Genomic DNA, 13,905 nt, shown 5'->3' on the forward strand with positions numbered 1-13,905 from the left:
GAGGCCTATCAATAGCCTTCCAGGGGCTGTCTCCACTGCGAGCATCTGCCTGACCTCAGCAGGAGCACTGAGCCGTTCCCGAGGATCCGATGGTGGCTCCTGTTGGGAGCCTTGTTTGTGTAAGGCCTCCATCTCTGGGCAGGCTGTGACCCTGGAGAGCTGCTTGGAAATACTGACACGGGAGGCATTGGCTCTGCGTCAACGATGAAAACCCGTTGTTAAAGTAAACAGTTGTGGGAGATTGGCTTTCTGTTCTCCTTTGCATCCTCTGCTGGGCTTGCACGTGACAAGGAGGGGAAGTCACCATGCGCCTGGGGGGGCCAGTGATGTAGGGCAGACGGGGTCAGAGCACTTTGTAGCAGTACTGCACTGGCTTAAGGGGTGGGGGGAATAAAATTAGCATGGCAACTTCACGATCCGATGGAAGGGAAGGGTGATACTTAATTGTAAGCTCTTCCTACATGCAACGTGTACATTTAAGTTCAGTTTCTTGTGGCTTTCCTCCACCCGTGGGCTGGGCTGCAGCGCTCGGGCCCTCCCCTGCCTGGCAAGAGCAAGGGCTCTCCACGGACAGCTGCTGGCCGGGGGCACCCAACCCGGCGGAGGTTTCTCTCGCTGCCGGGAGGAGGCCGGCGGCCCGGCCTCGCCGCTCTTTCCGTCGGCGGCGCCGGCACCCGGCCGGAACCTCAGTGCGAGCCGCTATTTCTACCCGGCGCCTATAGGCTGAGGACGCGGGAGGGGGGGAACACCGCTTAGAGCGCGGTGCAGGGCCGCCGTTGCTAGGGCTTCAGTTGAGGAAGCGGCGGCGCCTCCGGCTTCCCCGGGCCGGGCCGGGCCGGGCGATGGCGTCGCTGGGCCTGAGCGAGCGGGAGCAAGCTGGGTGCCGCGAGCTCTTGGAGTTTCTGGAGACCGAGGAGCTGATGGCGCTGACGGACACCGTCACCAACCGCCTGGTGCACCCGGAGAGCCGCCAAGGTGCGCGGAGCCCGCGACGGGAACGCTGACTCCTGCGGCGGCCTTCCCGGCCCGACCGCCTCCCGGCCCCGGGGCGGGGATGCTGGAACTTGCCCCTGTGCCCCGCCGGCGGGCGCGGCCGCCCCGCCCCTGCGCTCCCCTTCCCCGGCCGGCCGGTCGGCCGCGGGCCTGGCGGGGAGGCGAGCTAGGCCGGTGTGCTGGAGCTGCCCAGGGGGATTTTCGGGGCCCTGGAGAGCTGGCAGCGCCCTGCCGCGGTGCCGGGCTGTGGCGAAACGTGCAGCTGCGTTTTGTTGGTTTGTGGCTGTTGGGAGCCTCCTCCTCCAGTGGGCCTGCGTACCTCCGAACAGCGCGGGCATCTGGCTGCTGGGAGTTTGGGGTTTGTTTTGGCCAGGGAACGTGCGGCTGCTAGTGGCTTTTAGCAGGTTTTCAGATCTCGGGCGCTTCTTTTTCCCTCCTAGGCCACACCCCCACCCGCACCCCCGGTGAGCTTCGTGCACTGCTGTGCCCCTGCTGTGCCCTGTTAGTGTTTAAAAACGTATTTAAAACCCAAGTCTCTCTTGCTGTTTGCGTTAATGACGTTTGCTTTCAGGTTTTGAAAGGGTAAAACAGAAATCAAATGTTGAACTTACTTCTTTGTAGAACAGAGCACTTTCAGGTGTGAGCATCCCCCGTAACTTTGTAGATGTTGAGATTTGTTTCGTACAACTTAATTTTGTATGAGTTACCTGAGGCCACTCAGCATATTGCCCTGAAATAGACTCATCCAAAAACCTTGAATACGTTTCACGTGATATAACTCAGACCTGTAAGATTTGCCAAACACATTTCTTGTAAAGGTCTTATGCCCGTAGTTTTTCTTCTTGCTTTTTTTATCTACTTTTTGCAGTGATTTTAGGTTAAATGAAAAGATGTTAATTTTTTTTACTTCAGCTATTAGTCTCTTCTTGTTTAAACTTTACAGTTTTTATAGGTAACATGTTAAGTACCCAGCCTCAGTTCAGGTGAGAAATGGCTACCACAACTACTTTAAAAGTGTATTTCAGTTTTTGTGTTTCCTATTTTTGCCACAGAGCCTTTTAGCTGATTTTTTTTTTAATGTTACGTTTCAATGCACTGTCGTTGTGCTACGATGCATGGTGTTTTCTTGTGAACCCGGGAACAGTAATTTTATTAGCGTGGAAATAAAACAGATTTAATTCCATTTCCATCAGTCTTCAGGAGCCTAGATGGAACCTTGCTTTCACAAACTACTGTGGGTTGTCTGAAGAACTGCAAACTTCTGCTACTAGAATTCTTGTTCAGCATACAAGGAATCAGAGATTACCTTAGTTATCTCTCCGTCTGCGTTTCGGTCAATTTTCTGTTCATGGGAAACATTTGAAAACTTGCATATTCTTCAAAATAACATGTGTTCTCTGACCGAATCATGTGAACTACCCATTTGATGCAGAAATTAAGATTCATAGTCCATATTCAGAAGAACCTTAAAAGATTTGTCTGGTTCTTCTTTCTCTGTGTAATCTTGCTTCCAAGAAGACATGTGGATGGCTTATTTTGAAATATCCCAGAGCTTTTCAAATGGAGAATGAAACCAAGCTCAGCTTTTGCTAAGTGAAGTTGCTGTATGGTGACACAAAGCAGGAAGCCCTAAATGATTTCATGTTGAATGACCTTATTTTGAAGTTAAGGCTAGCTGCATCTCGGGAAGTATAGGTAAAATGCATTGTGTGCAAGAATCTTTATACTTCTTGAAGCACTTGGAGTTTCTAAACAGCTTGAAAATACTTGAAGAATATTAGTAATTTCATTTGGAAGAAAAAGTTGCATCCTTTTCGTCAAGCTCAAATAGTACATAATAAATTCCAAGCAGTCATTGGTACTGGAAGTAGGGATGACAAGGTAGCAAGGTCTTCGGTAAAAACAGCGCCGTTTTTTAAACATGTTCCCAAGTCTTTGGGTATCTTCTGTGTCTAATATGATTGGGTCAGATTACAGTTTGCAAATTTAAGTCTTTGTATTTCATTTAGGCTTGTCTTGTACTGTCTTTGGAGGTGCTGGTCAGGAGTTTAAGAAATGGCATAGGTTTGGGTTTTAATTGTGAGAGAAGCAACTGCTAACTTAAATTTCTTTACTTGCAGAAGCCATTCATGCCATTTTGGTTTACAGCCAAAATGTAGAAGAAGTTTTGAAACGCAGAAAAGTCTATCGAGAAATAATTTTTAAGTATTTGGCAGCACAAGGAATTCCAGTGCCTCCTTCCTCTGAGAAACATCTACTCATTGATCGTGTAAAGCAGTACTGGAGTGGGCAGCTCACAACACGTTCCTCAGAGTCAGGGGAGAGAAAACCACACGCAAAGGTGAGTGCTGCTTTCTGAAAGACCAGAGGATGCTTAGCGTTGCTTTTGCAGGATAACCCGTGTAAATGTTCTAACGTACATCCAAAATGTGGCTCTTCATCTGTATTGAGGAAGGTACTGAATCTCTTTAACTCTTGGCTTGTTTGGTTTTGGTTGTTTTTTTGTTCTTCTGTTTTTTTTAAATTTACATCATTTAAAGGTGTCTGTGCCAACGTATCACTTGCAGAGTACAGTCTTCTGCTCTGTCTTGCAAAGTATATTAGTGCATTTGAACTCTAATGTGTGGGGTCTTCTCTATGCTTTTAATTTTTAAGTTGCACTGTAAGCTAAAATAGAGGGTATTCACAAATAATTATGTGGATTCAAGGACAGCTGAAAACAGTGTTAATCGTACAGAAACCCTCCATAGCCCCTTGTCATTTTTTTACTGTGGTGGATCTTCTTAAACTTTTGGTATAGATCCGGGATTTCTAGTCATCCTCCAGCCCACCAGGCACTAGCAATACCATTGGTAGGGCACATCCCAGAGCAGAGCAAAGAGATGCTGTCGATAGTAGATCACAGGGTGACAACGTCTGTCAGACTGTGGTCTAAAATGTTGCAGGGGAGGGAGGGAATGGAGAGAAAAGTACCTTTTTGTAAGTGGCCTTGGTCTACTTCTAGAGACAGTGCAATCAAAGTAGCACTGTCTGTAAGCTGTTTTCCTTTTCACCTCTTGCAGTTAGAGTGCAGAATGGATTTTAGCAAATTTTTATATTGTTGAAATGTAGTTTGTAGCCCTGCCAGGTCTGTGTCATTTTTTCCCGTTGGTATTAGTAACACTTAATACAGCGTAGCTAAATGCGTTTTGGCAATTACAGGTTATTCTGAAGTTCAAAATTTTGACATTTAGCAAATCCTCGTGGTGTAATGAGCTTTCAGTGTTTTATTAGTCTTGGATCTTTACCATGTGGCTCTAAATAGCCACCTTGCTCTTTCAAGTGCCGGTACTCCTGAGACCTAATGGGCAACAGCCCCACCAGCTGGACTGTTAGAGCTCTGTAGCTGTTGATAACCTATTGTATTGAGCTTTCTCTCAGGGATTAACTGATGAGAATTACGACTTAGGTGAGAATTGTTTTCAAAACAATTTTTTGTGTGCATACTTTGGGGAAAAAAAAAAAGTTGCTCTTGCAAGAACACTTTCCAAGTATTACCCCATAGCGAAGTTTTATGATTGAAAGTAAGTAAATTAAATTCTCCAAAGTACTTAAAACACGTTCACGAAGAATGAGAAGTTCAACTGGTTTATTTATCACATACATCTTCCTTTGCCTTTGTTTTCTCTTAATTCTTGTGGCCCTCACAGTTTTGAAGAAATGGGTAAAATGAACCTATGTAACAGAATTAGAAATTAATTGCAACTTACTGTGAAACAAATACAGCATTTCTATATTTCTATATAGAAGTCTCCAAACTTTTCATACTTAATTACTTAATACTTACTTAAAACATACTTAATTTAATACTTACTAGACTTTGATGTTAGCAAACTTGACATTTGGTTTACTTCCAAAAGTCTTGCTGTCAAGTTGCAAATACTGAGAAGCTCTACAAAATAACTGTACATTTAGTTCTCGTTCAAAAAACACCTCACCTTACAGTTGGAGGTGATATATCTTTACGTTGGAAAGTTTGGATGATTTTGCTTAAGTAAAAAATCTTACCTGTTGTAAGAGAAAGCAGAGGATAAACAAACTATGTATGTACAAATTAAATAGGCTCACAGGACTGTTACTTGAGCATCCAATTGTTGCCTTTTACAGTGACGCTTCCTTTAGAAAGAAGTGTCCTCTAAACCAAATGTGTTTTTATAATCAACTTAAAAACCTTTCTTAAATATCTAAACATGAAGCAACTCGTTTCCTAAATGGTTGTGCTTAAATTTTGCTATTCTTCTACACACAGTTGTAGACATTCCAAGAATTCAATTGCAAGGAATAGATTATTTTTCTTAGCTTGACCCATAATAGCATCTAAAAAATCTTACTGCTTGCTTTGTTGCAGTACAACAGTATCACTTTATTTAGTGATACAACACTTGGAGTGGTTTGTCACCCTCTTCTGATGTGGTTTTAATAACATGACCATTGGTTCCTTGCTGATACTTGCTTTTGCTACTTACTGTGAATTTGGCTTCAAAACTTTATACCCACCACTCTGTTGTCAGTCTCAGCAACTCATCATTAAACTTAAATATTATTTTGAAGTATTTCTTATCCCCCTACATCTTAGATGTATTTTAGGAGTGTGTGTGTGTCATTTTCTGTAAAACAAGGGAAAAAAGGGCACAAGTGGCTTGTCCGTAACCTATGGGGGAACTAGTGGAAGACGTGTTTTGAGTATTTTCATGCTTTCTTTCACTGGCCCATTCTTCTCTAAGGCTTCTATACAAGACAAGAATCTTTGACTGAGCCTTTTCGAATTATTCTTTGAACGTTTGGCTGTCTGCTAGCAATCTTTACTTTGTCTCACTACTTAAAAATACTTTCTCAGCAGATTCAGTGTTGAACAAAGGATTTTATGACAGGCTGAATGGAGTTGCCTTTATTCTGGGAGTAAGCCTATGTTGCTATGTGAAAATCCCTGCAGCCCTCCTATCCCAATGTCATATTGTCTCAGTCTGTTTTAAGTGATCAGTTGTACAATTAGAAAAGTAACTGAGATTCCTCAAGACTTTTGTCTATTTTGAAGGAGCAAAGGTAACATAAATTATGGTTTTCTTTGATTTGGGCTCTTTTCCTATTAAGAAATATGGTGAAGACTACAAACATAACTCTTGAAAGTGACCAAGCATCTTTTGGGTGATTTTTGGCAGTCTTACTGCCAAACAGGGCTAAATTCAGGCACGTCATCTGGTGGAGAAAAAGTTCTGGAACACATTAATTCTTTGAGCGTCAGTTCTTCCTGAACTAGTTTTGCACTTTTTTAGCGTATTCCACTGACATAGGTAGAATACCCCCATAAGTCAGAAGTATTCTGTCAGCTTCAGGTATAAGGATGTGCATATTCAAAAGGTGACTTCCCGATAAGTACTATTTGTTCTTATCAGCTATATGAAGATGCAGAGACCAACACAATTCACCAACTTAAAAGGAACCAAAAAGAAGAGACTGATGGCAAGATGAAACAGAAAAACATGTCAACATAAGTGCTTATTTGTAAGCACTTTTTAGTAAATTGGTACGCCTTAATATGAGATTATCTTTTCAGGTTGGGTCTGTATCCTTGTTTTTCTGTAACCTTCTTTGGGAAATGTAATGGCCAGTGAAGTTAGTCACCCAGGTACTTCTTACTCAGCAGAAATTTTGTCTCTCAGTGTGAGAATCCTGGTCTCATGGAAGTTGTTCAAAAATCCTTCCCCTGCCTTTTTTCAGTAGAACCAAGCTTTTCCTCTTTGTTTATAAATTGGAGACCAAGACAAAACTGGAGGACTATTCTAACTGTAATTCAGACAACCTACCCTGATTCTCTAGATAAGATGATCATGATCTTGAAAATAAATTAGATTTTACTTCGTTGTTTTTCTATAGGCACTCTGTCTCAGAACAATTGAAGAAGACTTAGAATGTTTAAAATAAGTATTTACATGATTTTATGTTGTTCTAAATGGTAATCTCGCATGTTAAGGCTAAATAGTTATAAGAAAAAAAAAATGTGCTTGATTGCAGAGTCGTGGAGAGAGACAAAAGTCACCACAAGATGACATTCATGATCTAGGAGGAGAGTTCTGTCAATGGTTCTTTGAACTCCTGAATTCTCAACATCCCTTGGGACTAAAATCTGAAGAAAGATGGGGACCACAGCATTTTTGGGAGGATGCCAGGATGAAGTTCTGTTACAACACATTTGAAAAAAACATGGAAGAATATGTTGGTGCAGAAATGGTGAGCCTTCGTCTGCTCTCGTTGGTTAAAGAAGAGTATCTTCTATTCAACCCTAATTTGCACGCCAATGGACTGAAATGTGCCACGTCTCAACATGGGTTAGTGCTGGTAGCAGTGGCTGGCACGGTACATAGAGACAACACTTGTTTGGGCATCTTTGAACAAATTTTTGGACTCATTAGCTGTCCCGTTAGGGAGAATACCTGGAAAATAAAAGTTGTGAATCTTAAAATAGTTGGACAGAATGCCCTGGAGCCTGGGATGCAAATTGAGAAACCCTCCATAAAATACGAGCCAAACCAACTTCAAGAGTTGTATGATGGGAAAGAACTGACTGTGTTTGAACCTCAGAAATTCTGAGCAATTCTTTCACAACTGTGTGACTGGGCGAGGGGGGGAACATGCAGCACTTGTAGTGCATAGTTGAAATGGTTGCAGCCATGTGATGTTGTCCCTTTTTTGAGTCAGATTTGCTGGATGACGAACTGAGATACGGTCTAAAGTTTTAATACAGGTGATGCTTTCGGGCACCTTTCTAAGAGCTAAAAAATGTTTCAGAGTATTACTTTAGTTTTTGTACTGTAGTTAGGAAAGGAGTTAGTTTGGTTATTCTTGGTTACAAAACATGGTTACATTTAAATATGGGTTGGCAGCAGTATATAATGAACTAGATAACTCGGGGTTCACAAACTGCAGGTTGCTTCTCTTCAGGTCACCAGTTTAAACTCTTATCTGAGTTGTAACAGGAAGTCATTGCTTCTGGCTTTTTGAAATTGGGATTAGTGAGTGTCTAAATGGACGTCTAAGTCCCAAGAAAATCATCTGCCGCTTCAGGAATTTTTGGGGAGAACAGACAAAATAATGTGAATGGAGGCTGCTGCCATTTATGTTCTAAATGTGGTTCCATCACGGAACAGTAGAAGTACTTTAATGGGACAATGCAGAGAACTTGGCATCGTTGAAGTCTTTTTTCGTTGGGTTAGTAGCTTCCTTTCCTTTTACCTTATGGCTCCAACTTTGTAATGAATACAGACAAAACTCTCTGTTGTTCTATCTGTATCCCCAAGCAGACAAATTTGAGATGGTTGCCCAGGCATCCATTTCTAGCACTGACTCTTTTGGATCAAGTAGTTGATTTCATGATTTACAGCAGCACTGTATGAACAAAATGCTTTGATGATTATTTTGTATATACTTACACCAGAGTTTTTAATATAATAGTTGTGATTTTTGTATGTTTTCTCAAAATAAGAATTCTATCTACTCTGAGCTGCTTTGTTACATTGACTAGAAGTCAATTTGTTAACACTGGGCAGTTACAACGACAGGTGATATTAAATAAATAACCCAATTACTACTTCATAACTGAAATTACTGCCATTGTAGAAGTTGAATTTTCTTACTTTTTTTTTTAATTTATAAGTGATTAGAGGTGAAACAAGATGAAAACTTCTATTTCCGCAGCTTGCTTGGATTGTTTGGGAGTTTTGTTTTAATTTTATAGCTTCACCAATGCAAGTTGTGAAAAAGGAAACATTCCCTGTAACATGGGAAAAGTTCTTTTGGTTTTGATATGTTTGTCAAAGGTGACAAATGGTAAAATTATGGGTGGCTGAGAGGAAACAAGAAGATTCAAGTATGCACAGAACTGGTTTTTATGAACAGTCTGAATCTCGAGTGCTCTTTAAAAATTTCTAAAATAATTTCTTTCCTGAGCAAAAGTTCAAATACTGTGTTGGAATGTTCCTTCCCAATAAACAGTTGAGTTGTGGCTTCTTCAGCTACTGATGTATAACAAATAAAAATCACCCTGAATTTAAAATTCGGAAGAAGCAGTTTCATCGTATGTGTTGAGAATTGCATTCCTCTTCAAGTGAGGACAAAAGCCTACCTAAGGGCCTAAATGGGTACCTTTTCAACATTCAGTATGACAGCCCGTAATTCAACTAAATATTTTGTTGTTTGCAGAACTGTACTTTGTAACTGGCAGTGTAACTATTGCTTTAGTCATACCAACATGACTACGGGTGTAGCTTTCATGAGTGCTTTCAGCTGATGTGGTGCGGGCGGTCCCCTTCCTCCACTCAGGTGCATGTCCTTGCTTCCTTCTTGTATCGGCATTAATGCTTGTGCTAACTCTGAACGAGAGGGAGTGGGGACTGATCCCAATGAAAGCTAACTCATTGTCAGAAACCCTTCAGGCTGATCAGCTCTGTAAGAAGGCCGGCCACACAGGTGCTGGTGTCAGCTTGAGGAACAGAGATGAGAATTTGCTTTTTTTTGGTGACAACCTGAATTTCTGTGGGATTAAGCAAGTGATCAAATAGCAGTCTTTGTTAATTCTTACATTCCAAATGTTTATGCTTGATAACTTCAAAATACTGAATGCAAGGAGCGTTGTGGTAAATCAGCTTTTTACTAAGGCTGGTACCTAATGAGCTTGTTCTTACTCCTTCAGTTCTCCTACACAAAGTATGCAAGAAAATGTTAAATTGTCACAGCCTTGTGACCGCTGTGTAAATCCCTGTTCTGTTGCAGAGTGGAGTAGGTGCTGTATGATTTACTGATGACCTGTTGGTGCAGTTGCTGCTCTTGCATTGTTGATCAGGCTGTTAAGAATCTGCATGCATTAGTCTGTGCTCATTAGCTGCTGAGTGATAACTGATTTTTGCAGCAGCTAGTTTTGGTGTGTGCTTGTGGGTTACTTCAAATTGTAGTTACCAAGGAGCAGCTGGTATCAGCAGTTGATGATTGCTGATGAGCGGCAGTTATCCCAGGCTGCTGCTGCAAAATGCAGGAAACAGTACAGTATCTGCTCTTTACAGTCTCGCCACCTGAATATTTGGTAGGCGCTGACAGTCAGCTGATGCTGAGTAACTGTGGTTTTGCAGTTATTAACTGGTATGACTTTTTTTTTTTTGTCCTGTGATACACCTTCCTCTTTTTCTCCCAGGCCTGCATTCCCTCTTTCAAAAGCATACTCATCCCTTCTAAACACATTTTATTTCCACTTGGAAGAAAGGATTCCAGTTTTATAATGGTTCTTCAGGCTCTCCACCTTGCAAGGAGGCGGAACTGTGTTTTGAAAGCTGCTGCCTGTTTGCAGTCAGTTGTAGGGGAGGCAGGGAGGCGGTGATGCCTCTGCTCTTTGACATTTCATATATGTAGAAGCGTGCTTGTTTTGTGCCATGTGAGAGTTGAGAGGTCATATTTGTAGTACGATACCACAGGATGTCACAGGTATTTATTTTTCTGGTGTTCTTATTATTGTTTATAATATGTATCCTTACTGGGAGTTCAGAATTCAATTTTCAAATCATTGAAAATCCTTCAAATCACAGAATTATTTTTTTTAAGAGTAGAAAAGCACTAACTGCAGGGTAAATTTGAGAAAGTCCTTTTAGTTTGACCTTGACTTTTTCCTTCAAGTTAGGACTTGTTTAAATGGAGTACAGCCAAAAAACTTCACTTGAAATATTTATGGAAGTGATTTCATCACTCCCTCTAGATGCTGCTGTTCAGAGTTGAAGTAACTACTAGTTGGTTTACCTTTGGAAACAACGGCCATTTTAATTGCATTTGGGAGATTCAGAAAAATTAAATGAAACTTCTTTAAAACTGTTTTCATCAGTTTTCCTTTGTAGCACTATTTAGTCAAAGCTCAAGACAAATATTTTCAGTAACAATTGCTTATGTCTATCACTACTACTTAAGCTGAAAAGCTAAATTTATATTTTCTAGACCTGTCTGTGGAAAATAATTTGATAGTAAGCAGAATACTGACTTGCAGTGAAAGAGGCAGAACTTGCCGAATTATATAAATGTTAAACAGTGGAAATTGTGGCCCTCTGTTCTAATCAGCCACACCAGACGGATTTAATTTTTTTGCCTCTGAAGTAGGAAGCTTAAATGTCTTAAAGCAATATATGAGCAGAACCTCTGTGGTCATGCAGGCCAGCTACCTTACTGCAGGTTACGCTGTATTGGTTTGGCTGTGCTTACTCTCCTAATGCAGAAGAAGAAAAATAATCACAAGGAGACCTTATGCAGAGCATTAAATGAGTTCTGACTTGTGTCTGTAGTCTAAATATCCAGCAATGCTCAACTGCATGCTATTTTATCAAGCTTGTAATAATAACGAAAGAAACCTGTTTTCTGTGGATCCTCATTTCCTCCATGAAATAAAATTTTTAAATGTATTTAGGAATTTGTAGAAGGTGTCTAATATTCTTCATGTATGTCCTGCTTGCTTAGTAATCTGAGGAGGAAATCTTAAGGTTGCTGACTAGTCTTCATCAAAATACTTGCTAGGTTGTATTTTTTCCCCTCATTAATTGCAAAGGTGGATGAACGTTGCCTTTGCAGACTTCAGTGTCTGTTTTTCTTAATGTTTCATAATGCATGTACCATTAAGCAAGCTGTCAGTTGACACCGTTTCCTACATCCAGTTCCCTGACCTTAAAAACCCCAATGCTTATTTCAGGGACTATTTCAAAAGGTGTGGATTCCTCATTGCTACTGGAAAGACTATTTCACATCTCAGACTAGCTCTAGTTTTATTAGTTCACAAATTTATTGTAATATACTCTAGTGGTGGCTGCAGAAGTAGCTCAGTTGTTATACCATTGGATTGAGGAAAACAATTTGTTTGGAATTGCTATTGTTTTCTCACCTGAAATGTTTGCAAGCAGTAGCATTTCTCACACTGCCTGCAGAGTACCTGCAGTCCTCCTCACGTATCTTAATCGAAATTAGGCAGGGTAGAAATGACAAAGTTTCCCTGCTAAGCACTCTGTGAAAGTGCAGGCTCTTAATTCTCTAGGGGGTCTGGGTGCCTTCAGCAGCACGTAGATCTCCTAATTAGTAGTTGTTATTTTGAAATGGGAAGCTAACAGTACGTCGGACGCTAAATGCTGCTAAGGACATTTCTTCGAGCTAAGGGTCATACTGGCGTTGCAGATCAGAAGCAAGGCCTGCTGTAGGAGGTGGGGGCAGGGAGATGTCTGCAGGAGAATCAGCTGTGCTAACCCATCTTCTGCTCCGTTGTTTGACCAGATGCCTGTGCTGTGTTTTTTTCAGAACAGGCTGTAGGAAACTGTCTTAATGCAGTACACCTTGTAGGCGTGGATTTTATGCTTTTCAAATAGTATGAATTTGACTTTATTTGTAAAATCTTTACTAACTTTTTTGGCAGTTGAAGTAATTTGCCTAAGTCAAATGCTTTTTGTGGCCTGTAGCTAAAAACTGATTAATTTACAAATTAGTACGATTTTAGTACGAATTATATAATTGTTTGAAGAGAGCAACAGATCTAAAGATGGTGGTGGAATGTGTAGAGTAAGTTCATCCTACAGAGTGATGCCAGGCAGTACCTGGTGGCAGAAGAAATCCTAGTGTTAGAAAATCTGAAAGGTGATTGCAGCAGCAAGACCGTATCATTGCAGAGTACTGTAGCTTTACCCTCTCTGTATATTTTATTAAATGTGAAGATCTAACATTACATATAGTGTGCAGAGGCAGCTACTTTGCCAGCATGATGTTACGAGGAACTGCAGTGTTTTCTTGTGTCAGTCTTCGAGCATCACCTGCTGTGAGATTTTTTTTTTTATCTTGTGACTGATTTCTTGATCTTCTCAAACTAAACCGAGAGAACTCGACAGGTTTAACTGTTAAGTGTGAAGAACCAGAAGAGAAAAATGTTTGCTTGAAATACTGATTTTTCTCTAATTCCCAGTTATTTTGGACAAATGTCACGTATTTTTAACAAATTGGTTTTAAAGAGTCACAGATATTTGTTAGAGTGGAGTCTAAAGATGGCTAAGTAATGCCACGTTCTTGTTAGTTGTTTCCTCTAATGAACGCTCATATTTGAAATTCAGTATTGAGGCACTTCCAAGACCATGAATGACGTAAGCAGCGAAATAAGGCATTCCAGGTGATGAACTTTAGCATTTCTTCATTGTTCTGCTTTTATTTTGTTCCTGTTCTAATTGTCTTCATTATGGCAGGAAATTTTCCTTGTTCCCTTGTCACGAGGCACTTCTGCTTCTTTTTGCATTGCTTGCTGTTTCTTGCAATCTCTTATCTTTCTTGATAGCTTGTTCTTTTCCCCCTAAGTGTTTGAGAAGGGTAAATTCTGCAAGGTGATCAAGTTCTTTAAAAAGAGAAATATAGGCCTTCAGTAAAGAAAGCAAAAATCATAGGATTTGGCTTACTGCAGATTGAAAGTTTCTTTTTTCAGGAAACAAAGTAGAAATCCTTAGTGAATTGTAGCGTTTCTCTCACAGCTTGGAACTAACAGGAGCTGCTGTCAACAACTATTTTCCCAGATGTATTTCACTCTGAACCATCAGGCTCTGGTTTCGAGTCTGATGTATTCACCGACGCAGAACATAGGGCTCTCCTACCTTCTCTACAGTGATGACATACTTGCAGTGCAGTTGGCAGTTCAAATACTACTAATAGCAAGGACCATAGTAGCCAGAGACAGGACTTATTTAGTGTGCCCATCAGTAAAGACTGATAAAAGATGCGTACGTAAGGCAATTTATGTGGGCCCATGTGCAGGAAGGTTGGAGGACAAGCAGCTGGCAACTGATCGCTGTGACCACAGCAGTGCTTGCTGGAGTGCCTCATTAACCGAGG

The 13,905-nt window shown here is 41.1% G+C and overlaps 1 protein-coding gene across 1 annotated transcript; it reads left to right on the forward strand.

The window, feature by feature from the left end:
- The first annotated feature begins 761 nt into the window (after positions 1 to 761).
- On the forward strand, positions 762 to 11,459 carry C1H3orf38 (chromosome 1 C3orf38 homolog). The gene is made up of 3 exons (XM_076350823.1): positions 762 to 975; positions 3,114 to 3,334; positions 7,045 to 11,459. The coding sequence occupies exons 1-3, from the start codon at positions 843 to 845 to the stop codon at positions 7,618 to 7,620; spliced, it is 930 nt and encodes a 309-aa protein (XP_076206938.1). The 5' UTR covers positions 762 to 842; the 3' UTR covers positions 7,621 to 11,459.
- Positions 11,460 to 13,905: the final 2,446 nt, after the last annotated feature.

This window comes from Aptenodytes patagonicus, chromosome 1, assembly GCF_965638725.1.
Source record: "Aptenodytes patagonicus chromosome 1, bAptPat1.pri.cur, whole genome shotgun sequence".
Lineage (NCBI taxonomy): Eukaryota > Metazoa > Chordata > Aves > Sphenisciformes > Spheniscidae > Aptenodytes > Aptenodytes patagonicus.